Source organism: Bombus pascuorum, chromosome 17 (assembly GCF_905332965.1).
Source record: "Bombus pascuorum chromosome 17, iyBomPasc1.1, whole genome shotgun sequence".
Taxonomy (NCBI): Eukaryota; Metazoa; Arthropoda; class Insecta; order Hymenoptera; family Apidae; genus Bombus; species Bombus pascuorum.
Genome location: NC_083504.1, coordinates 2232787 through 2259151, shown reverse-complemented (window position 1 = coordinate 2259151; position 26365 = coordinate 2232787). Strand labels below are relative to the sequence as shown.

The 26365-nt window shown below is 40.5% G+C and overlaps 1 protein-coding gene across 1 annotated transcript in view; it reads left to right on the top strand.

The window, feature by feature from the left end:
• Positions 1–26365, top strand: part of LOC132915490 (homeotic protein Sex combs reduced) — a 219472-nt gene that overhangs the window by 147709 nt on the left and 45398 nt on the right. Inside the window, exon 2 of the mRNA XM_060975342.1 lies at positions 22711–25896. Within this exon, the coding sequence (XP_060831325.1) occupies positions 25083–25896 (814 nt within the window). The 5' untranslated portion in view covers positions 22711–25082. The remainder of the gene's footprint in view (positions 1–22710; positions 25897–26365) is intronic.

The window sequence follows — 26365 nt, the reverse complement described above, 5'->3', positions numbered from 1 at the left end:
TACGATCAGTTTTCTGGTAACTAAGTAATTGCAGAATTTTCCATTAGCTTGTAATGACAAAATCCGCAGTCACTTAGTTGCCAATCTAATATATGAATCGCTTAATCCTCCTCCTAATATATCGAGGTTAGGAATTCTACTATACTTAAGTGACTATTGCTATTTATTGCTGTAACACCGTATCATATGGAAATATTATAGTAATCTAACATCGCGGAATTGGAACTGAAGCTACATTTTAAATTAATCTCACACGGATATAATCAGTTTTCTGGCAACTAGGTGATTGCGGATTTTGTCATTACGTGGTATTGACAAATCCGCAATCACTTAGTTGCTAACCTAATATGTCGTTCACATGAATAATCATCGTTTGGTATTTTATTTATTATTTGGCATTGGGAAATGATGAATAAATTTGATGCTGTAACGAGGATAACGAGTGGAATTTTGTTTTTCAATTGCAGGAATTTCATATAATATTTAGTGATATTGTGTTTTATGTCCATTTCTATATATTACGTTCAATCTATTAGGTTGGCAACTAGGTGATTGCGGATTTTGTCATTAGGTGGTATTGACAAATCCGCAATCACTTAGTTGCTAACCTAATATGTCGTTCACACGAAGAATCCTCGCTTGGTATTTTATTTATTATTTGGCATTGGGAAATGATGAATAAATTTGAAGCTGTAACGAGGATGACGAGTGGAATTTTGTTTCTGAATTGCAGAAATATTCGCTGGAATTTTTCAATATCTAATTGAATCCATTATAAAGTGACATTCTACACATGTAGTTACTTGTGAACATGAATAATCATAACACATACGATTATTCACAAGGTTCTCAGCTTCTTTTATACACCGATTATAAGTGTTCACCTTACAACCGAATAATTTGCAAGAATTTCGCAATCAGCTGCTACTTTTGCGTGCACACTTTGGTATGGCGTGCAGGCGGATCAATATAAAATATTGAAATTATTACACGGTCTTCTTTATTACGAGTAACACCTTTGCCGACATCAATTACGTTCATACATATTATGCGCATTAATTTTATTTGCGCTCAGCCGATTCCGCTACTGGTAATTCTGCGCAAACGAGATTAATGTACATTAATTAAAGATGGGTGAGGGGAGGGGAATAGCGCGATAAAAGGACGTACCGTACAAGAAGCAAACTAAAAAGCAAGCCTTTGTGATATTGAGCCTGACGTGCCAGTTTGATGTTGTTCGGAAACCTCGATAGGGATCCTATCTAAATAGTTGCATACATATTACGCTTAGTAAACGATTTTACGTTCAAAGTGAACACATTATTCTAATAAAGCAGACCTGCGAGTATCTTGTTAACGTAGTTACGGTGATAAATGCACGATAACACGCGCTTTGATTTACGCCTTGTTTGCGTAATTGTTCTGAAATTGTAACATTAAAAGAATAAAATTAATTCCGCCATTGTATTCAAATTAATTTCATTCTTCATTCTTTTGATTTATACGGAAAATATTCTTTCACCAAAGAAAACTTTTCAATTTTACATCGCAAAATTTGATATATACAGTGTGACACACAGTAGCTCACCAGACAATTTTTATGAATATATTGCATTCGTTGTACGAAGCTTCTTCAGACTTCGACTTTTGTGATTATATTAATAAATTTGAAGCTAATTTATGAATTTATATTGTAGAAATTAAAATATTAGCCTCTTGAGCGCTATGACCATTCAAGTTAGGTTAAAAATGGTGTGATGAAAGGGACGTATGGATTCTGACATTCTGCTGATTTCGTTGAAACAAAGAAAATTAATTATCAAACTGGCAAAGCAAAGAGTGTAACGGACTACAATGCCTTGATGGGCGCAGTTGATAAAATCGATATGATTTTGAGTTCACTTGGCTGCGTTCACAAGAAGCGCAAAATAGTATAAAAAATATTTTTTCCACCTCTTATACCTCGCTATATATAACGCATATATTCTTGACAAAAGCGCTAATAATAAAACTGGAACATTTGAAAATTTTCATCCGCTTCTCGTAAAAGATATTTTGCAAAAATACCACCACGTAGAGTGGAGGCTAAAGGAGGAAGAGTTCATTCGGACGACCTTCCATTTAGGTTAACTGAGAGGCATTTCCCTGCATCCTGCGTAACTAAAGAAAATAATAAACGTTCTGCACGACGAAGATGCGCTGTTTGCACTAAACATAATCGCAGGACTGACTCGCGTTACCAACGCAAAAAATGTAACATTGACTTATGTATGGAACTCTGCTTTCAGATTTACCATACAATACAAAATTATTAAATTTTCAATTTAAGATATAATTTCAAACTTTGACATTGTTCATGTTATTATTGCTTAATGAAATAAATAGTTATTAAGGCTTCTCAGGCCACTACATAATTTATTTCAGTCACAATCGATATATTTTGCAATGAAAATTCAGTCTGCTCAACTTGCGCTCCTTCGTAAAAAATACGCAGCCCACGGTGTGCTTCTTCGTAAAGAGTGGGCCGTCCATGGCGCACGCTTAACGTCGGACAACGCAGCGCTCAAACGGTTAATTCGGTTGCTTGAACGAAAGTTTGAAATTTTATTCCGAACGTTTCAAAATTTATTTTTCAATAACTTTCAAATTTTAGAATTTTTCACTTTGCAGATTTCAAATTTTCAAACTTTTTAATTGTTCCACATATACCTGAAGCTAGCAATGACCTTATCTAATGGCATGCTAATTGGTTTCTTCCGCCATTCGATAAACTGTTATTTGATGAAGAAGAAATTTATACGAAATAAAGGAATATTCTCGCGAATTATCATGAAAGGTGGGTTCGTGGAAAAAGATGATAAACTCGAGCTATAAAACTTTATGGACTTCCAACAGTTCATGCGTTCGAAAATACACAGAATTCCCATTATTTTACTATTAAATATTAAACTAACAGTCCAATGGAAGGTTAAATATTAAAAGAATAAATTCAACTTCTGGTGTATTATTTAACCAATGAATTACCATTTATTGTAAATTCTTAAATATTCAAACTACTTCAAGATTCTTCGGCGGCACTCGCCAACAAATACCGCCACTGGACATTAACTACAATCGAACGACGATAGCGCAGTGATTAGCGCCTTTGGTTACGTTCATGGCGCACACTTAACGTCGGACAACGCAACACTCAAAGAGCTAAGACATCTGATTGCAGAATATTTCGATTGTAATACTCAAAATCTGTCCTAAGCTATCTGAACCATGCAATTTATACTTCACGAAGAATCAGGAATTTTACCTCAAACCCTCGTTCCTCCAGCTGCCGAAACCCTTCAGAACAAAGTACACGAGTAACCCAGTATCAATCTCTACATTAACCCAGCAAATCCACAGTCCTCGAGGACCTGAATAATACGAGCCACCCCTCGCCACTTCTTCACCCTTACCACTAAAATTCGCCATCCCCTCGAAAACCATCTTCGCCAAGTTTCTTCTCTCGGCTTTAATTTCCAATATCGAACAGTTGGATCTTTCAGAGTGGGAAAGATCAGCGGCACCGTGGTGGCGTCGCTGGACCATCATCGTATCAATGCGCGTTGGATTGACAGTGCCGCCGGTGATAAATGATATTTCCAGCGGTCCCTCTTCCCCGTGGTAGTTCCGCGTTCGCCGTCGATCCACCCCTGCTGAGAGAGAGCTCGATCGGGAAGAGGGTGCCTCGGACCGCTCGCAGTCTCAACAGACAGCGCCGAGAGAGAGACTATGAGAGAAGATATCCGCGGTGAGAAGTAAACACGTTATACAAACGAATGCGGGATCGATAGCGTTGCTCGGAATCCCGTGAAGACGTACTCGTCTCCTCTTTCTTCATTTTTCCTCTCGTCTTGTTTCCTCTCTCTGTTCATCGTTCGGCACGTGCTTTTTCCAGTGAGACTGTCTTCTCTTTCGATGAATAGACTCTCTTTAGATATCGCAGGATACTAGTCCGCGGGGCACTTGATGTTCTGTGATCAATAACGTTATATTGCGATGTAATTCTCCGATTTATCGAGTAAAATGATTTACTTGCAGCACGTAGAGATTTCCAACGGGGGTGTAAGTGGAGATCGTTGTCGGTGGTGGGAGGGTTGCAGGCAATGAAGTTAATCCTTGCTGTAGTTGGCGGGGTGAATTGCGCTCTTACAAACTGCAGGTGAAGCATCCGAACTTTGAAGATTCATAAATATTTTTTAAAAGATCTTGGCCATTTGCTTTATTTATTTTTAATTTATTTTTATTTAATTTCCTAGATGAAATAATAAAAAAGCATATTATACACTTTGACACTTAAATAAAAGATATAACTTAGAAAACACGAAGCTGGCACCCTGCTGGAGGTAGCCACCCACATGCTATATTTTTTTTATTTACCAATGAGATATAACACTTTACCAAATTCAGGACAAATTGTAAAAACCAAAATAAAATAAAAAGAAAACTTTGACACTTTATAATAGATAAGAAAATACATAATTTTTTTTTTATTTTATTTTGGTTATTTTACAATTTGTCCTTATGGACATTTGGTAAAGTGTTATATCTTATTGGTGAAGAAAAAAAAAATAAAATAAAAATAAATATAGCATGTGGGTGGCTACCCCCAGCGGGGTGCCAGCTTCATTTTTTTCTAAATTGTATCTTTTATGTAAAATACATAATGTATAAAAAGATTGTTCTTTCCAACAAGGAATAATTGTTAGATAATTCCAGGGAGTCGTTGAAAGAACAGATCAATTTCTATGCGTATGTACGAAATTACGGAAAAATAACGTAAAATCATTTAGGTATCTGGCTAAAAAATCCCCAGCGAGAAGATCGACGTTTATTGAGCAGCAACCATTCATCACAAATTCCCCATGACAAGTCTCCTTTACAAAAGTTCCGTGTTCACAAACCAGTACGGTCGTATTAGGAGTATTTAAGTTTCAAAATCCTCAGGGGAAAGAATGTTGTTGGGCACAGTTCGAAAAAATGGGATTTCGAGAGAATTCAAATCCCTGGAAACATGAAACAATAAAAGTACCTAAGAGTGGAAAAAAAGTGGATTAACAGGTGTAATGAATATTGCCACCTGGCAATATTTACCTTTTTCATTACAACATTTCGAGCAGTCGCTTGAGATTTCTCGTACAACAGAAAGGTACGCCGTACCATAGACAGACCTCATACCTGCGTTCGATGTTATTAAATTCTGGAAAGCTTGTTAAACGCGTCAGTTCTGCAGCCTGGGGAGCCAACGATGGAGTGGAATCGTATCTTAACGTGACGAATTGATGTTACCTTTTTCCGCACTCTTTCCAAGAAAAATTATTTTAAACCACAGGCCTTGCTGCGTTTTTTCAAATCATTAGATACTTTCTTAGTAAGATACTAATTCCTTTACTTTATAATATATAATATATGTACATATCATACATATTTTTACAAATATCTTTTTATATTTTAGCATAAAAGATATAACTTAGAAAAAACGAAGCTGGGGGAGCCACCCACATGCTATATTTATTTTTATTTTATTTTTTTTTTTTTTTTTACCAATAAGATATAACACTGTATCAAATGTCCTTCAGGACAAATTGGAAAAAAACCAAAATAAAAATAAGAAAAAAAAATTAAATACTTTCTAATACGATAAAAATTCGTTTATGTTTGTTCTTTCATTTCAGTTACAACAAACTACATGAAATCTGTTGAGAAAAATATTAGGTTGGTATGATCGCTAGTTCCTACGTGCAAAGTTGGTACGACTTATAACGATGCTCTTTTGTTTTTGGCGTCCGCCACGTGCCAATTATCCGAGTGTATCCGGTGTGTTTATATAGCCGTACATGGTGGTGAAATACAGAATAAAATAACTGAATCCGTGTGAATCTATTAAATATCGAACACCAAAACCTATTTAATAACAAAAACGAATGAATTTTCACAATCATCCTCTAAATCGTTTACGAGAAGAACTCTAAGCTCGAGCAGATTAATGCACAGTAGATCTCCATCGATACGAAGTTTGTAGTTCGATACTCTCGAGCTTGGGCAAATTAGAAATTTGAAAATAAGTTCGAGCATCGTTTTCTCTAACGATCACAGCTGTGAAAATGTATCCATTTACATAGATTATTGAAACGAAAGTAGACGTATAACTACACAATGAACGTGACAAAGGGTATCATATTTTGCTCCAGTTTCCTGTTTCTTTGACCGAGAGATCGGCCGCCCTTTGAACGATTGCTCAGCAGTTTTCCCGCTCCGCCCCGTAACGCCTGCTTTCCTGTAGTTCGCTGGCATTAAACCTTTGGCATGCTACTATATGCAGACCACCATTTTGAACTCTAATACGTGTATAACCACCTTCCATATTCTAATAGCACTATCATTTGATTTTTTTTCTTTTTATTTTATTTTGGTTTTTACAATTTGTCCTGAAGGACATTTGGTAGCCTTATATCTCATTGGTAAATAAAAAAATAAAATAAAATAAAATAAAAATAAATATAGCATGTGGGTGGCTACCCCCAGCGGGGTGCCAACTTCGTTTTTTCTAAGTTATATCTTCTATGTGCACTATCATTTGACTCTTTTTTTTTTTTTTTATTTTGGTTTTTACAATTTGTCCTGAAGGACATTTGGTAAAGTCTTATATCTCATTGGTAAATAAAAAAATAAAATAAAATAAAATAAAAATAAATATAGCATGTGGGTGGCTACCCCCAGCGGGGTGCCAGCTTCGTTTTTTCTAAGTTTTTATTTTAAGTTTATTTTCTAAGTTTTACGCATATACCGCGTATTTTCAACCCTCGTTCTCGCGGTATCTGCGTCAGGCCTCTAAGCTTTTTTAAATAAGAGAATCTCGGGGAAACGTGCTGTACGTGACGAACAGTGAAGTTTCAGGCGAACAGGACTATAAAGTTAGTTGTGTAGCAACGCAAACAAAATATAAATCAATCGAACAATAATAGAGACCGTCTGGCTTGATCCCAATATTCCCAATTTTCCCAAATGGTCACAAACGCTGCCCTTGCTAGCGGCGAAAATTCCGTCCCTTTCGAGGAAGGTACACGAGGCGGACGAGGGCACACATATGTTACCCCCGGAGATGCCGCGCCATTTCACGCAATACGTAGCCCCAATTTAATTTGTCGTGCGAGTGAGAATCCTTATTCAAAGTAACTGGTTCGCCCCATGTCCCATTGCACAGATGTGTGCACGCACCTCGATCCAATGCTTCTGCTCCGTTAATTTCCTAGTAATACAAACGAATATTCTATCGTAGCTTTAATTTTCATTTCTACGCGATGTATATCGTATTTTCGATCATCTTGCAAGCAAAAGATCATCAACGATCGTCCTTGAGCTAAACACCCAATAACTCTTAATAGATATTAATTTAAAAATTGCTTGATTGTAATATTAGGTTGGCAACTAAGTGATTGCGGGTTTTACCATTAGGTGGTAATGAGAAAACCCGCAATCACATAGTTGCCAGCCTAATATTTCTTTCCATGTGTTTATTGGAGAAATCAGACTTTCAAACTTATTGCTATTTAATGGGAGGGGAAAAATGAATTAGAGGATGTAAGAATTAAGTGATTTTTGAGATATTTAGGATGAAATATTTCTTGAAAAATGATTCCGAGGAATGAATTTTTAGTTTTGATTCGAATAGACTTATCGATGGAAATTCAAAAATTGTAATTGAATAAATAGTACTTAAATGAACAAGTGAAATTATAGAACGTTTTAGTGTACATTATTCTACGCCAAAGATTGCATTGAAGGGATAAATATTGTGTTAGCTGTCAACCAAATAGAAACGAATAATCCATCGTTACGTTATTCCCTATTACTGCGATATATATCGTAAACGTATTATGGCAAGCGTAGATTTTAGTGAGAATTCGAATCACGTGAGCCTGTACATAAAAGATATAACCTAACAAACACGAAGATGGCAACCCGTTGGGGATAGCCACCCACATGCTATATTTTATTTTTATTTTTTTCCCAATAAATAAGATACAATACTTTACCAAATGTCCTTCAGGACAAATTGTAAAAAAAACAAAATAAAAATAAAAAAAAAAAGAAAAAATCTCATAGCAGGTTTCAAGGCTACAGGGAGAAGCCACGATAAGTCAGATTTTGTATTTTCTACAAGAACAGGATTTTAAAATTCAGTTAGCAAAATTATTTTCTCCTTTAATTTCGAAGCTACATAAAAGATATAACCTAGAAAACACGAAGATGGCACCCCACTGGAGGTAGCCACCCACATGCTATATTTTATTTTTATTTTTTTCCCAATAAATAAGATACAATACTTTACCAAATGTCCTTCAGGACAAATTGTAAAAAATACAAAATAAAAATAAAAAAAAAAAAAAAAACGTGAGCCTGTTTGCAAGCGAAAGATCATCGGCGATCATCCTCGAACGAAAAGAGCCGTGAATTCCCTTTAATTTTACAAAAATCCTCTTTAATGATCGGTGTGCACGTTATGAATCTCGTCGTGTAAAATAAAAACTTCAGAATTATTGGGTTTCGGGAATGGTCGATACGTCACATGCTTCGTTTTGAAGGTTAGGTACGTAAGCTTTTTCACATATAATTAATACCTTGAACCGTTGAGTCCAGCGTAATTATCGTCACAAGGCTTTCGACGAGGCACAGCGCATGATCGGAAATCTTAATTGCACAGTAGATTCGCGGATAAACCTGGATGTCTTCCTATTGACAGTGAAGCAACGAGAAACTCGTGGAAGGAAAGAGAAGCGAAGGAAGGAAGGAAAGAAGGGAAAAAAGCGCGCCGGTTCTTATTTACAGCAGGACCAGGCCAGACATAGCATTAAGCAAACTACCTGAACGACACCTGGGATGACGTATTGCAGCCAAAGTGCGCTGTCTTTATATTTTATGAGTCCGCTTCATAAATAGCAGCGTCCCTTAACAACCGAGCAGCTCGAAGACACGCGCCTCCCCACGCGTTATCCCCACCCCTGTTGTCGTCGAAGAGGAAGAAGAAGCCAGAACTGAAGGCTACGGTATCTTCATTTTTACGTCGGTAGTGTCGCCCGCACGGTCTCAACCATGCACCACCATAAACAGAATTATTGCCAGCTGTTCCCTTGTTTTTGTGTCAGCCAGGTATACCAAGGGACGCAAGGTCCGCACGAAACGAACATTTTCGAAAATTCTTTATGACAATGAGCAATAAAACTTTCACTCGTCAACCTTAACTTTGCCTTTTCCGGAAATTTGTTCCGCACTTATCCTGCTACAAGGTCGTACAGTTGCTTCAGACGTTCTCTGCAGACATTTTAAATGCCACAGGGAATCATTTGGAAGTTTGGACATTTTAGCCGTTTTTGGGGTTAGGGACCTTAAGATGGGTCGGTGCTCCGCTAGTCAAGCATTGGCATATCATTTTTGGTTTTAGTTCATTTTGGTTTTTACAATTTGTCCTGAAGGACATTTGGTAAAGTATTATTTCTTAGTTATTAGGGAAAAAAAATAAAAATAAAAAATAGCATGTGGGTGGCTAACCCCAGCGAGGTGCCATCTTTGTATTTGCTAGATTATTGGGTTTTTCCTTTTTAGTCTTCTTGCGATTGGCGTATAATTAATCGAGTTTTAAGTTTACTGCATCCTAAGAATCTTTCGTTTTTACTTTTCATCCATATTAAATCATTTATTTTGTTATTACAAAAATCCTCGATTAATTTAGGATTATTTAGAGTTGCACTTTTGACTTCTCATGTTGCAAAATAATTTCTCGAGTCTTAAGAATCCTCGAATAGAGTTACCTTCGATTTCTGGCGTTTTAACATACTAATTACTGGATCCTAAGAATCTTCCATTTTTAATTTTCATCCAGACATGTCTTAAATCATGCGTATCATTTATTTTGTTATTCCAAGAATGCTCGAGATTATTTTGGAACCCCAAGATCGAAAATGCAATTCGATGAAGGAATTCTTCCGTGAAATCCAGAATTCTTGCCTATTTCATCGAATTACATAAAAGATATAACTTAGAATAAACGAAGCTGGCACCCCGCTGGGGGTAGCCACCCACATGCTATATTTATTTTTATTTTTTTTTTTTTTTTTCATCAGGACAAATTGTAAAAAACCAAAATAAAATAAAAAAAAAATTTCATGGAATTCAAAATTCCTATGGAATATCCTGCCTCGAATTGCCCACTTGACCAACGAGCAAGATTTCCATAGCGTCTCGCGTACCGAGAACATCACTTTTCCTTTATCTAAAATCTCGCACTCCATCACGCGTCGCTCAAGCTTTCATTAACGACAAGTCTGATGGCAAAAGTTACCGCGAGCGAGGAAAATTAAGTCAGTAGGTAAAATTATGGTTCGCGAAACGTTCTTTCGACCCTTGGTTTCTTCCCACAAGTATCGCCCTTTGCGGATTATTATTTATTATCACCATGGCCATTTCTCTGCCGAGCACGCGAACCAGGATCCGAGTTCTCCCAGCATCATTTGCGTGCTAGTGTGCGTAAAAACGTGTGTATATACACAAAAAGGCTGCTTGTATTCGTGTGGACGCGTGTCCATTCTGATCAGATGGCCGGATTCCCCGCTGATTTGGTCACCACGTCGAACGAAACATCAATCACTTTCTTTCGGGGTTACTTTACTATTTATAGTTTGTTCACATGGTCGTCTATTATTTTCGGTAGACGATAATTGTTTCGAAGCGAGATCTTTAACCATAAGCTGATCATTAGCGTCTGCTGCACTATCGTATCTCACTTAATTCTGGTTTTAGCCTGGCAAGGTGCTTAAATCAAACGAGATTTTCTAATTCATTTTAATTCGTTTTAATTAAACGATTTTTCTATAAGTTGGAAACTCAATGGAATATCAGGACACTTTAAGACAAGCATAAAAGATATAACCTAGCAAACACGAAGATTTTTTTTTTATTTTTATTTTGGTTTTTTTACAATTTGTCCTGAAGGACATTTGGTGAAGTGTTAAACACGAAGATGGCACTCCGCTGGGAGTAGCCACCCACATGCTATATTTACTTTTATTTTATTTTTTTTTTACCAATAAGATATAACACTTTACAAAATGTCCTTCAGGATAAATTGTAAAAACCAAAATAAAATAAAAAAAAAAAATACTTTAAGACAAGCATAAAAGATATAACCTAGCAAATACGAAGATGGCACTCCGCTGGGGGTAGCCACCCACATGCTATACTTATTTTTATTTTATTTTTTTTTTTTACCAATAAGATATAACACTTTACCAAATGTCCTTCAGGACAAATTGTAAAAACCAAAACAAACTAAAAAAAAAAACTTTAAAACAATTGGATTAATATTGTTAATGAAATTTTATACGTTAGGAGTATTTTATGTTTTATTGATATATTGGTATTAGTCAATTCTTTTGCAATTATTGTAACTGATTTTGATATAAATACAGGAAATTAAAAAAATAAATGGTAAAATTGTTGAAAAGAACTATAAGTCATTTCTTAAAATTTCTCAGAAATGAATATAATTTTTCTACAGAGTTGACTAGCTTAGCTTTTTGTCTACGGACTTAACTTATAACAGAATATTTGAAGAAAAGTACAGAGCCTCTACCTAACTGTTAATTTTAGCTTCGATTGTAATTTCAGAAAGAAAAGACAAGAGAGGTTTCGATACGATCGATGCGTTCAATGGAAGTAGCTGACCCTACTTTCATAATTCTTCAGCCTTCCTCGACCTTTCCTTTGCTTGTTTCCCTGGTCGAAAATGCGCCGGAACGAAAGTGGGATTAATGAAAATACAGAAAGTGGACGGGGGCAGAAGAGACGTGCTAAATGCACGTGTATATAACAGTAAAGAGAAGAGGGAAAAGGAGAGAGAGAGAGAGAGAGAGAGAGAGAGGGTTCAGCAGGGTTGATTAATCGTCGCCGGTCAGGCTTCTAGAAAGAGACGTCACTCGCAAGACTGCTTGCGTCTAGCTTTGCCGTACCCTCTTTGTTTACCAGCTCGAAATATCTATTTCCGGTCTTCTCCTTCCTTTGTCTAGAAATATCGCGAAACACCCTTCAAAAATTTGCAAATTCCAACTATGGTCACTTGCAAGAGAATAAAATTCGTAGGGAATAAAAATCTAACTTAAACTAAAAATCACTTGCTTTTAATTACACATCAGCCAAACTAACCTCTACTCTTCTAGCATCTTGTACTTTACTTTATCTCATAACGATAAGTCAAATTTGGTATTTTTGACAAGAACAGGATTTTAAAATTCAGTGAGCAAAATTATCTTCTCGTTTAACTTCGAAGCTAAACATATGTTTTCTTTTACTTTGCTTCATCTCATAGCAGGTTTCAAGGCTACAGGGAGAAGCCACGATAAGTCAAATTTTGTATTTTCTACAAGAACAGGATTTTAAAGTTCAGTTAGCAAAATTATTTTCACATTTAGTTTCGAAGCTAAACATATGTTTTATTTTACTTTGCTTCATCGCATAGCAGGTTTCAAGGCTACAGGGAGAAGCCACGATAAGTCAAATTTTGTATTTTCTACAAGAACAGGATTTTAAAATTCAGTGAGCAAAATTATTTTCTCGTTTAATTTCGAAGCTACATAAAAGATATAACGTAGCAAACACGAAGATGGCAACCCGTTGGGGGTAGCCACCCACATGCTATATTTTATTTTTATTTTTTTCCCCAATAAACAAGATATAATACTTTACCAAATGTCTTTTAGGACAAATTGTAAAAAAAAAAACCAAAAAAATTTCGAAGCTAAACGTATGTTTTCTTTTACTTTGCTTCATCGCGTAGCAGGTTTCAAGGTTACAGGGAGAAGCCACGATAAGTTAAATTTTGTATTTTCTACAAGAACAGGATTTTAAAATTCAGTGAGTAAAATTATTTTCTCGTTTAGTTTCGAAGCTAAACATATGTTTTCTTTTACTTTGCTTCATTTCATAGCAAGTTTCAAGGCTACAGGGAGAAGCCACGGTAAGTCATATTTTGTATTTTCTACAAGAACAGGATTTTAAAATTCAGTTAGCAAAATTATTTTCTCGTTTAATTTCGAAGCTACATAAAAGATATAACGTAGCAAACACGAAGATGGCAACCCGTTGAGGGTAGCCACCCACATGCTATATTTTATTTTTATTTTTTTCCCCAATAAACAAGATATAATACTTTATCAAATGTCCTTCAGAACAAATTGTAAAGAAAAACCAAAAAAATTTCGAAGCTAAACGTATGTTTTCTTTTACTTTGCTTCATCTCATAGCAGGTTTCAAGGCTACAAGGAGAAGCCACGAAGAGTCATATTTTGTATTTTCTACAAGAACAGGATTTTAAAATTCAGTTAGCAGAATTATCTTCTCCTTTGATTTCGAAGCTATACGTATTTATGTTATTTCGTTGTTTACAAAATTCTACAAACATCGTTAGTATTTAATGACGAAAGGTGTTATAATCATACCTTTAATTTCAATAATCGTACCTTTGGTTTCTGTAAAACCTCGTCTCAACGATTTACGAGATTAAGATCTTCGTCCTTCAAACATTTATGAAGAATGACCAAATGAGTTGGTGTTTGTAGTCGAATGTATTTTAAAATATTTACAGATATATGATACATAAACAACCGTACAATACAAGCGATACAAAGTCAACCGTAGGTCGCTGTAAAAATATTCGATGAGAGTGCTCGATACTAATTGACAACTGATTTCCTAAAAGCTAATTACTGATCGTCCTAACTTAAGAACTCGACTTGGCTTGATGGTTGAACGTAACGGCAATATTGTTTACCTCAGAGTTTGTTTATTTCGTATATCATAACGGTGTTAACACTCTCAGGCAAAAATACAATTCAAGTTGTCGTGTGACCATTGTGCTGCTACAAATTATTCTAAATATACATTAAGTCAGTTTACAAAGTATTTGGAAATAAACAAATCAGTGAACTTATACCCGTCGAATTTCCCTTCGCTCCTGTTGAACCTCACACAACTGGTGAAACCTGGCTTATCAGTTTATTCAATTTTGCCAGTATATCTCATGAGGTGGCGTGGAGTCAATGGGGTTGCTCGATGACGATAGGACGACTGGGTGCACGCAGACCAAGGGACGTGCACACATGGTAGAGACATTGTGCGAGGTCGGGTGCTAGGGGAGCCAATATGGGTTTTGTGTGAATAGCGTTAATAGTGGGAGGGGATTGCGGCACAGATCGAAAAGCGAGTGCGTACGTCGGGGGTGGCCTTAACTCTGAATCAAAAGGCAGCTGATAGAGGCGACACAGCAAAGCTCCCCTGTGGTAGCCACGGAGTTTTACGGGAGGTGCTAGGTTGGGTACGAGGGTTGCTTGATTCTGTCCCTTCCACCTCCACCAGGATAGGCCTGTGTCCACGTGGTACCATACTAAACCGGTGAAAGTTTGCCAGGGAGCCCCTTTTTGGCACGCGTAGAACCCCCGTGTACCATAAACGGTCGACATCGTCACAGGGACAACATCGTTGCGTTCCATTGGAAGTTGGCTTGCCGTTGACCTCTTTATTCCTGTCGGTTGCTGCGAGTTTATTTTGTACAGTGATTGCAGCGAGGAAGGAGCGTTTGCTCAGTCCTGATCCTACAGTTGACTTTCTGACGAGATTCAAAGTGCTCCGTGTTATTCTTCACTGAACGTTTCACGCGTTACGAACGTATAAGACATCTTGCGTTCTAACGAGTATCTTCGGGAGTTGTCCAAGTCGTGTACGAGACAGGCTCGCTTCAAGCGGTCCAGTTAGTGCAATTTGAAGAATTGTATTCGGTGTGTTTTTGAGTACAATTAATCCGTGGACATGACGAATGATACGTACTTCGCCAACAGTGACGCACAGGCAGTGTGGCCTCAGTTACCGAACAGCGAACAGAATGCGTTCCTGATCAATTCGTATCCAGCAGCGTACCAGCAAATGTATCCGAATCCAGAGTACGATCAAGCGGTTGGTCAGGATCACGCAAATCCTCTTAGCCTTTTGGAAACTGTGTTGCGTCACGGGAAAGAGGCAGTGGTCCAAGATTACACTTATGCTGGCGAAAAAGTGGAAGTACCACCGGATAGACCAAGTATGTGTAACATCCCTCCTCAGGCTCCTCCGTACACGCCAACAGCCTCTACCGACAGAACGTCCCGCACTGTTGGTTTCCTACCGGAAATTCGAGCACGAGTTCCGCGGCCTGAAATCCCAGATAGATCCGCGCAGAACTATGAAAGTTATCCCGCGCAACAATACCCTAGCAGTTGCGTAAACCCCTTGATGATGGCGCCCACGAACTATAACACGCAACATACTTGCCTTAACTACGCGAATGATTACGGTGGTGAGAAGAGCATCCCTAAGCCAAGCAAAGAATTAGTGAAGGAGCAGTATCGAGCTGAGTACCCGTGGATGAAGTCTTATTCTAGCGGTTCGTAGGACCATTTTGATATTTCCTATTTCGTAGTTGCATGTAATTCTGTAGAATTTTTATATTTTTCGTATGGAAATATTTTTATAGCAAACATTTAAATACTATACAAGGCAATGGAGCGCAAACTTGGGAATTCTATGGGAACAATTAGCTTTTTAACTAACATTAAGCTACGCAAGTTTACTTAGGATTTTTTAGAATAATTTGCCAGTCGAATATACATTTTTCCACCCGATGACACAGAATATTAAATTGCATTACAGGCAACAAGCAAGGCGTTGGACAGAAACGGACCCGACAAACGTACAGTCGCTTTCAGACGCTGGAGCTGGAGAAAGAATTCCACTTTAATACCTATCTCACTCGAGGACGTCGCATCGAAGTGTCCCGGGCTCTCTCTTTAAGCGAGCGCCAGATCAAAATCTGGTTCCAAAATCGGCGAATGAAGGCGAAGAAATGTGGGAAACCGGCTTACTCCTTAGCTGAAGTAAACTCGGGAGGCAGCAGCCCAGCGAGTAGGAACGTTTCACCTGTCGATGGCTTCTTAGCCGCAGGAGCAGCCGCAGGAGCAGCCGCAGGAGCAGCCGCAGGAGCAGTCGTAGAAGCAGCCGCAGGAGCAGTCGTAGAAGCAGCCGCAGGAGCAGCCACAGGAGCAGTCGTAGAAGCAGCCGCAGGAGCAGCCGCAGCATTACCAGAACGGCCACTGCGTCTCGAACAAGTACCTGCAATGCCCGTTCAGCCAATTCGCCCTGTCGCGCCAAACGACGGGCTTCACGAAGCGTACCTTCAATATTGCTGTCAACCACAATCTGCACCGTATAGCTGCGACTATTTCCAGCAATAGGACTAAGAAAAGAGGCATTAAATTCTGAGCGCTTTTAGCGCTGTACATAACGATACAACCACCAGGAATTGATTGATAGGAGACCGGAGAAATATAAAAATGTGGTTAGTATAATTGAAATTTATTTAGCAACGACGTTTGACGTGTCATTGTTTTGTTTTGATATTTTATTGATATATCTTCAAACATTTGTACTGACAACAGATACTTTCAAACTATTCGACATCTTCTCAAGAACTTGGCTCAGACGCGAAGTAATTTCATACGAAATGTTCAGAAACCATCGAGTACTTGACCATTCAGTTTGTCGTTGAAGTGGAAAAATTTGTAAGGTTCTTTAGTAAAGGTAAACTTGCGAATGGCGTATGGGAAACTTCGAGCTGCAGCATAGATCGTGAGTAGAGAGCGTGGTGTTCTGAACAAGATCAGGTCAGCTGACCCTGCAACCACTATGATTTATGGCCAAATGAGCTAAACAGCCGAGTATCCTGCGGCTCAGGTATCCCGAAAGCGAGGTCGTTCACGGCGCATTTCGCTCGGTACATGGTCCTCGCCGATCGGTTCGCGTTACAACACACGGTATCTCCATTTCGAAGAGAAGCGCGAGCGTCCTTTCGAAAATATTTTGACGCGCCCGCTAAATTTCATATTTGACTGATTAATGACACTGACTCAGCGTTGCTCGCGTCGTCTCCGTTTTCGTTATGAAGGTGGTTTCAGTAACTCAAAGAATTGGGAAAAAGTCCACTTAACCGCTGATTTCACGCCTCCTCGAACGTTTTCTAATTTCGACGATTGAAGATATCGGTTTTAAACGGGAAATTCATGGAGATTTGCAATTGAAAAATTCGCAGATTAGACTTTTTAAAAAGATTTGTAACTTGATCAAATATTCCATGGTATCTTTGAATGAAATTTTATAAAATAGGGATGTCTAAAAAACGAGTAATTGAAAGAATTTTTCCGATTGTCCCATTAAAGATTGCAAAATATCTTGAAATTAAAATTAACATCGATTAGCAAAAAGAATTTGTAGAGTTTCTTGCGAAGTTTCTAATTGTAAATGTTCTGTGGATAGTTCCTTGGAGAGGTTAGGGAACTTGATAAGATCGGAATAAGCTTGAATCGTTGATAATAAGAAATATTTAAAACTGGAAGTGGAAGATAGTTTAAAATTGAGGGATATTTGATCGTCAGCGAAGGCACAGAACAACGTGGGGAGTCAAAGTTAAGGGATGAAGAAGAGTGGGGGGGGACACTCGGCAGCTGCGCTGTTCACATGAAACAAGATGGCCGAAAACGTTCCTTGCGCGTGTAGAAACGTCTATCTTACGTTTCGTTTTTCCAAGTAATTTCTAAGTGATAAATTAAATTAATTAGAACTCTTGCTCAAATCGTCGAACTTTGTGTGGTCGAAAATTTTCAAAGCATTTCTTTGTCATCGTTGTTGGAAAAAAGTGAAGTGCGTTTTTGATTGAATGGAACCTCGTAGACCGCGCGAAAATGTAATCGTCGGTTCATGGCTTCTTGTTTGATTTAATACTGGCATCGAAACTCCGATGGTAATTATCTAAGTCTATAGTCTTTTTCTATAAATTCCGTTTTTGCAATAATTCCCGGTTAACAGTAGTTTATAACTCATGCATGTGGACAACGTTTAACGTTCCTATTAGTCAATTAAATAGCGTAAATATATATTTAGAATTTTTTAAATGATAATTTTCCTAAAAACCGTACCAGTTTCTGCATAGCTTTAGCAACCGTGCAATTTCATTACTTTGTTTGTATTATCTGAATTATTTATTAATTTATTAATTATAAAATTTACACTTATTTAAATATATATTGTATATAATTTATATTAGCATAATTAATTCTTTTTTAATTAATATATTTATTTCTATATTATTAATTTAATATAATATATTATATTATGTTATATTTTCTACTAAAATTATTTCAGAGGGGTTTACCGCGCATTATTCAATAACGAACTCATAAAGAATTCAATTTAGCTTGATTCATAATGCCTTCCGACATAAATTAAAAACAGGAACAATTTATCTAATACAACGAGAAGCCAGTAAACGGAAATCACATTTCCCTAGAATAAATTTAGACCGCCAGCGAAGATTCTCGTCAGTGGACTACCAACAACCGCACGAAAGCTATTCGACAAACGAGGCCGGTGAATCGCGAGTCGTGTCGTCGTTATCGGTCGATCGCGAGGCGTCGATGGCGATCGATAAAACATTTTAATGGGGATCGCGGTTTTCCTTTATCGTGAGGATTCCTCGTGCACGACAGCTCGTCGGCCTTTAACTATACATCTCGCGCTCTTTTCTTATGCAAACGCAGCAGGGTCCATGGAGTGGAGGAGAGACGTGCCATTTGCGAAATGGTCACGGATTCTCGACCAGAAAGGAGGGGGAAGAAAGAGAAAGAGAGAGGAAAAAGGGGGGCCGAGTAAAGGTTTGTATAGAAGTGTACAAGAGAGGCCACATCGCGAGGAAAGAGAGAGCACAACTCTGGGACGAACGGCGGCAACGAGAGTGAACCTTCGGTTTCTAGGGGTTGGACGAAGAGAGCGAGGGTCGATATTGTGCTTGACAGATAGTTTCCCATAGCTCCGGCAATCCATCATGGCCGGCACGCGGATACGTATTGGTTTTTCTGCAACGCGTCTTAGCTGTGAACCTCGAATTGAATATATTTTTTTCCCTCCCCACTCTGTCCGGGTAACCCGCGCGGAATTTATCAGCCCTCTTGTTCAATTCCTCCCTTTTCTAGCTCAGTTTATAAGATTTCATTCTTTTTTTTTTTTTTTTTTTTTTAGTGATTGACAATTTTATCAAATTTAACTTTTAGGAGATACGATAGAATATGACTCAAAGTAGCTCTATGAGAATAACTGGATTGTCGAAATTCGAATTAGGAAATGGTATCCTATTGTGAATGAAACTATGTACACGTCACGTCTGAGAAATTATGGCGGAACCACATTTTATTGTTAATATTTTTAGGTATTATTATATTCATTAATGCGATCATTGTTAGAGGGGAAATTCCCCTCTAACGATTGAAGCAAGAAATATGTGGTCTTTTATTAATCAATATAATAATTGTTTTTAAATATTGACCTTTTTATATTTTAAGACGTCTAACAACGAGTTGACACAGATTTTGAGGTTAGACTACTTTCATCGATAAAAATCCTTCAGATGCATTCACTGTAAGATAACCTATCATATTAAGTCTTAATAATGAATAGAAAGGAATATCTCAAAGGTTATGTTCCAACTACATATCTCCATTACCGTGCAAGAAACATCAGCCCACGGATCTGCCAACGACAAAAAGAGAACCATTGACCTGGCAACCCTTATTTATACAAACACATGAAATCGTCCACGCAGGGGTTTAATATATGAGCATCGTGACAGGCGCACAACCACGACAAGATCTACTTACATTAAACCACTGCCTTCTAAACTTACTTGGACGAATCATTGCATCATTGGTCACTAGCGTGTCGTACGACTGAGGACAGCACCAAGTTCAGTATGTTCATGCGAATTGAAATTATTATATTCCATTTAAACCGAATTAAGTAAAAAGACAAAAAGCAATAGTACATATACTACATAATATCTAATGCATGCTATACAGTGGGCAAGCAGAATTGCAGTTATCTAACGAATATACATAAGTTTTGATCTTGTACATATTTGTAAAACTTTTGTATACTATACAACTGAGGCAGGTAGCAAGTTCAATATGTTCATGCGAACTGAAATTGCTATATGCTAAATTGAATTAAATAAAAGAACAAAAAGCAATTGTAAATATGCTGCATAATATATAATGCATGCTATACTATATACTATTTAATATAATCTGTAGCATATGTAAAATATTTGAACCGCTGTGAGTAGCAAAAGTAAAAAGAAAAAATTGTACATATATAATGTAACATTAAAAATTCTGCAGCATATGTAAAATAACCCCTTGTGGGTAAACAAAATTGCAGTTATCTAATGAGTATACATAAGTTTCTATCTTTCACGTATTTGTAAAACTGCATAAAAATTGTATATATGTCATCAGTAAGGAAAGAGTGAAATTATGAAAGAAATATAGAAATGATTACTAGAACTAGAGTTAAATTTATTTTGCACAGATTTACCTACCCATTCTCATCTGTAGTTTACAAGTCACTTCAACCCATTCCTACTTACAAGTCATAAGAAATGTACTTCACGATAATTCGTTGATTAAAACCCGCTATCAACGACGATGATTACTTGCCCAAAGTACTTCTGGCTGGACGAGCGGCAAATATTACCGCTGGTGAAGGAAGAGGAGAAGAAAACGCCGCGCAAAGCATCCCCTTTCGCGTCGCGGAGAGGAAGGCATAACAGATACACGTGTCCTGGCGGCTCTGCTTTGCGACACGTGATTCATGGGGGTCCCGATACGTTTTTTACACCTGAGACGGCTTTATTAGAATTTCTAATGGGACGAATGGAGAAACAGAGAGGCGGAGAATGGACGAACGCCGAGCGCAAGAGAGACAGCTTTGAAACGACAAAAGAGTGACACGCGGCCGCGAGGCAATGCGGATCAGACCGAAATGCCCCGACCGTGGTCGACTTCTTTCCAAACCGATTCCCCCTATGCCTTTGGCTTTCATTACGTCAGTCTGAAATACATCGACGTCCTGACGTGATGACTTCGTTATCTCGACCTACGTCCCGAAGAACGTACATCAGCGCGACTCTTCGTAGTATTCTCCGAATGCTATGGGACGTTCGTAATTTTCATCGAAGTATAATTTGTTGCTTGTTGGATATTCGAACGTGGTACGAAATTCGATCGAACGTGTGGCAAATATAAATCGTAATGGCGAATGACTGTGACGAGAGAAGCATCTATAACGTAATTGATTTATAAAATATTTTGAAGTAATTTGCAAAAAAGTATAACTTCTTCTAAGTAGAGTATTTTAGAATACACTGAATTACAAGTATATTGCGGACTTTTCTACAATTTCATATTTTTATCAATGTAGAGAAATGGAAGCTACATTTTCTTCCATCCACTAAATAGCATAACAAATATATTTTTACACTTTTATATTGCCTAGAAATATTATAAACCCTGCATAGAAAATCTTTGTGCGAAGAAAATACCTGCAAATAACACATCCATCTCCATCAGTCCAAAGAACGAACAATTTCAAAAGTGACTTATTCTCGCCAATCGATGTTCATCCGAATTTTATTATCAAATGGTAAACTGCAACGATGCAACTGTATCCGGTTCTGGCTGCGAGAATTCATTGGAAAGGAGCCTGCGGAACACCGGAAACACGGACCCCCAAGTCTGCAAGAACAAAGCGGCATCGTCGGCGCGATGACGAATCCGCAAACGTCCTGGCAATGATCGCGCTTCCAACGACTCGACGGTGTTTTGCGGCGAGAATGAACCGTGTCTGATCCGCGATCACTTGTCAACCTCCGTCTCCCTCTCTCTTCCTCTTCGGCGAACGAGTTGGTTGACGCGCGCGCGCGCGATCGTTCAGGGCACGCCACCGCGACGTGGAAAGAGAGGACTAGAAGGATGGTAGGTGTAGGACAAATACCGGGCTCCGAAGTGGCGAATACTGAAAAGGTGGTGGGGATAGTAGCGTACACGTACACAACCGCGAGAGAACTTAAAGAGGAAGAGATAGCTAGTTTGGTGGACGATGGTGGGGCGCGACAGTGCTGTAGTGGGGTGACGCGGGAGAAGGGTGGGGCGGCCGGGGGCGGGCGCGCGCGACAATTCAACAGGAACGGACGCACTTGCCACATCTGGCGAGCGAGTGGCATACTAGTGGCTTTTCGCTCGCTTCTCTCCTGCTTCGAAATTATCCATCTATGGTCGAAACGTGTAGCGATGGTTTTGTGAGAATGTTGCGACGAAATATCGAAATCATAGAGATAAGGAGAATGTAACAGGATCGTTTGAAATGCAACACCGACTGTACAAGGAGTAGTCAGTTGATAAAATAGATGAAAATAATGGATAGATGGAGCAAAGGGAAAACAGGAAGACGATGATTTAATTACGCGAAGCGTAGTGGCGAGGAACGCGGAAAATATGCATGAAAACTGGCCGAAGTCGAGCACGAAGAGTTATCCGAGAGAAGCAAGGAGAGCTCCGCCTCCTCGGCCGTCCCCTTCGCTCCGGAACCCCACCGACACGTCGCCACCCCGCGGTGCCCCCCGTTTGACCAACTGGCTACTACGTCACACATGCTTCTGCTTGCTTCGAGCCGCCAACTCCGAGGCTTTCCTCTCGACCGGCTCAGTCGGTTCAGTGAGTTACGAGTTGCGTCCGGGTTCGCCGTACGTGCGATAACGGGGGCGTCAATCGGATTGCGCGATTGGGAGAGGATTCCTAACCTCGTGCACGCTTTCCTCTCTCCTTCTCCGTCTTCTCTATCCATCTTTCTCTATCCGTCACCCTGCCTTTCCATCTCTGTTGCTCCTTCCTTCGGTCCGTCTCTCTCATTCGGCTATGGGCAACAGGTTTGAATTTATGGGACAATAAAGAGTGCGGTGCGTAGTGCGCGCGTGTTTCCCTCTTGCTCGCACGAGCGCTCTCCTCTCTTTCCCACCAGCGAGAGCAGCCTCGTTTCTCCCACGGACACGTTCCGGCTCCTCTGCCATCAGAGAACACCGCGCCGGAGACTATCAAACTCTCATAAAACTGTCAGCCGCGGCCGGCCGGCTGACTTATGCGCATCCCTTCTTTCGTTCGCGGCTAGAGACCCGTTTGCTTCTCGACGCGTATTCCTTCTGAAACACGGGGCCCGCGAAATGCGGCCGAAAGTGGCTCGATGGCAGTGATATTCCTTTGGTCGCGAGAAATTTCGTCTAAGAGAAACGAAGAATCTACATTCCGTGGAAGCAGCAGCCTTTCAACTCGGAAACTATCGAAGACCATCGTCGTTTAAGCTCGTTAAATCTTGAAGATTTGATGGAAGACACAGGAGGAAATTAAAGGTAGCAATTAAAAACGATGATGATCGCGCGATACCGCTAACGTATAACGAAAAACGAGAAATTGCAAAAAGATCGAAGCGATCGGCGATCAAGCAGAACGCGGCGGTAGCATCTCGCGGGGAACCATCTCTTCTTCCTTCTTTCGACGGCACGAGGGTGTACGCGGAAGGGGGCGCGTGCGCGCGTTGCCCCCTCGCAGAGACGGCAAGCGGAAGACTACTTCTTGGTGACGTTGCGGCTAGAAGATTGCAAAGGAGAAAACGACAGCAAAGCAGAAAGAGAGAGAAAGAAGCAGCGAGATCCTCGCCCCACCATCGGTCCTCGGGGCTCCCGAATATCTCTCCATTAGCCCCCCTGACGGTGCTATCCCCTCTCTGTGACCCCACGGATTTCCTGTCCTGCTCGCACACCCCTCTCGTCGGCTCTTGTCACGTCGGGTAGCAGCCAGGCAACACCACCACACAAGCAAGCAGCAGCAGCAGCGCCAGCAGCAGCACCAGCACCACACAGACCCGACGGAGACGCAAGGAACGGGGTTGAAGAATCCTACGCCGGCGGAGAGACCAATCAAGGTTTGACGAACGACGGGGATTGGTCGAGGCGCTCCTCTGACACGCAGAGAGCGCGGGCACGTGACAAGCTACCGCATACACCGGGCCTCCGTTGGATCGTAGCGAGGCCTTCAGTACGATACCAACCACCCTCCGCGCACGCAACAGGAACGGTGAACGCCGAGCCGCGGCAATAACGCTTCACCCCCTAATGCGGTGATATCGGTACACCGGCATACCGACGATTCACCGCGGACAGAGAGTCATTCGCCACGGTTCCGTCTTCCGTCATACGACGATCGCGTTTTGTTCGTTAGCCGTGTACATTCTCATTTTTTCGTCAATCTTCCTGTCATACGGACGCATCGCATCGGTTGGTTACGTTGAAGATACGTCGTATCGCGAACGCCAACATAACCGCGGATTTCGTGCATACGCTGTTTCAAAGGACACGCGGTGATTCGTGCGAATAAATCATCGAGGAAGAAAGAAATAAAGAAGTGCATGGGGTCTGGTCTTCAATGGGGCGACCCGATAAGCCGGCTGTTACGCGCTACTGCACGCTGCCTCGACGAGTTCTCTGTAGGTAATTGCGACTCGTGAGGTCGTAAAGAAGCAGAAGACAGTTTTATAGCCTAGGCCCACGTGGCCCTCGTAAACTCGACACGGCTCAGGTCGGTTTAGACTCTGCCCGCCTGCCGGTACACGACTGCGTCTCTTTCTATTCGTCGCGATCCCCCTCGTTCATTATCGAATCGTTTAGGGACGTGTTTATCCGCGTGTAACGGGCCGCGATAGGTGTGAACACGGCAAACGAACAAGAGAACGGTGAGCTCGTTTTTATTCCTAACCAAGTGATAGCACCTAATATCCAAGGTTCCTCTGTTATCGGCAAGTGTGACATGCTACCGTTCCCACCGTCATCGTTCTCGTCTTCGTCGTCGTCGTCGTCGTGAAATCAACGACCAGCGATGACAGGCTCTCGTATTTAACGACAGTGCGCGTATCTTGCCGCCACTCGGAGATCCAGATTAGATCGGTGGTGTTGTTGTCGTGGAATATCGAATCGTAACACGTGTGGAACGAGTCGGGTAACAGTGACGTTGACGACGGGTGCATTACTCGCGTGAACTATGAGTTCCTATCAGTTCGTCAATTCGCTGGCGTCTTGCTACGCGGGGCAGCAGACGCAACAGCAACCACGAGCCACAGCTAATTCACCTGGAGAACCGATGCAGGCGGCATCGCCTGCAGGTGGAGATTATTACAATCCGAACGCAGCGGCGACTAGCTACCCTGCACCGTGTTACTCTCCTCAGCAACACTATCCTCAGCATCCGTACGCCACACCAGCCTCTGGAATGCAACATACAGCGCCCACGGGTATGATAGACTACACGCAGTTGCAGCCACAACCTCGATTGAGCGCAACGACAACCTCGCAGCAACATAATTTGCACCAGCAGTCGCAACATCATCCGCAACAGCATCATCCTCAGCAGCAGCTGCATCAAGACCCGACGACGCCACTTCTTCAGGCCGCGTCCGCGCCATCGGCACCGTCCACGTCGAGCTGCAAGTACGCCGACTCGACGTCCTCAACCAGCGTCGCGTCGCCCCAGGATCTGACCACGTCCACCTCTAGGAACAGTCCGACCCCTCTGGTAGCACCTGGCACCAGCAAAGCCGCGTCAGGCCTCACCTCGCCGCCTGGAAGTTCGTCGAGGTCGTCGGTCGCCGCATCGGCCGCCTCACCCGCAAGCGGAAGTTCCAGACCTGTAGCAGAGGGAAGTTCCACATTGACCACCGCGTCATCCGCATCCTCGCCAGCATCCTCGACCTCCAGTACCTCCAGCACTGGCAACAACACGTCGAATAAGACAAACCCCACCGGCAACGAGCCACCGAAGATCTACTCATGGATGAAGAGGGTGCACATCGGACAGAGTAAGTCCCGAATCTTTTCTTCTTATTATTCTTCTTTCTCCTAACTCAATCGCTGCGATTGCATTTAATTGCGGGTTAAGGTCGGACGGTAGACGAACTTGGGCCAAATTACTCTGCGAATTGGTCCTAAAGACAGTAGGCTGTTCGATTCGAAGAGATACTCGCGGTCAAGTTGTTAGGAAATTATTGCGAGACAAGCGTAGTCTGTGTTTTGCGGGGGGAACGTTAAAACACGGTTATTTTGCGTTTCCTGGTAGGACACGATTATTAATATGGACGTATAAATTAGACTCGCTACAATTTTGCTTTTTACCGATATAGCAAGATCCTATTCGAAGAAGAAGAAATATAAAATAACATCGTCGGTATCGCGAAATATATAAGCTATCGCAAAAGATACAAGATATCGCAAAATATCTCTTACTTTTTCATCATTCTCCCATTTTCGTTTCCGGCGACGCGTGCACGA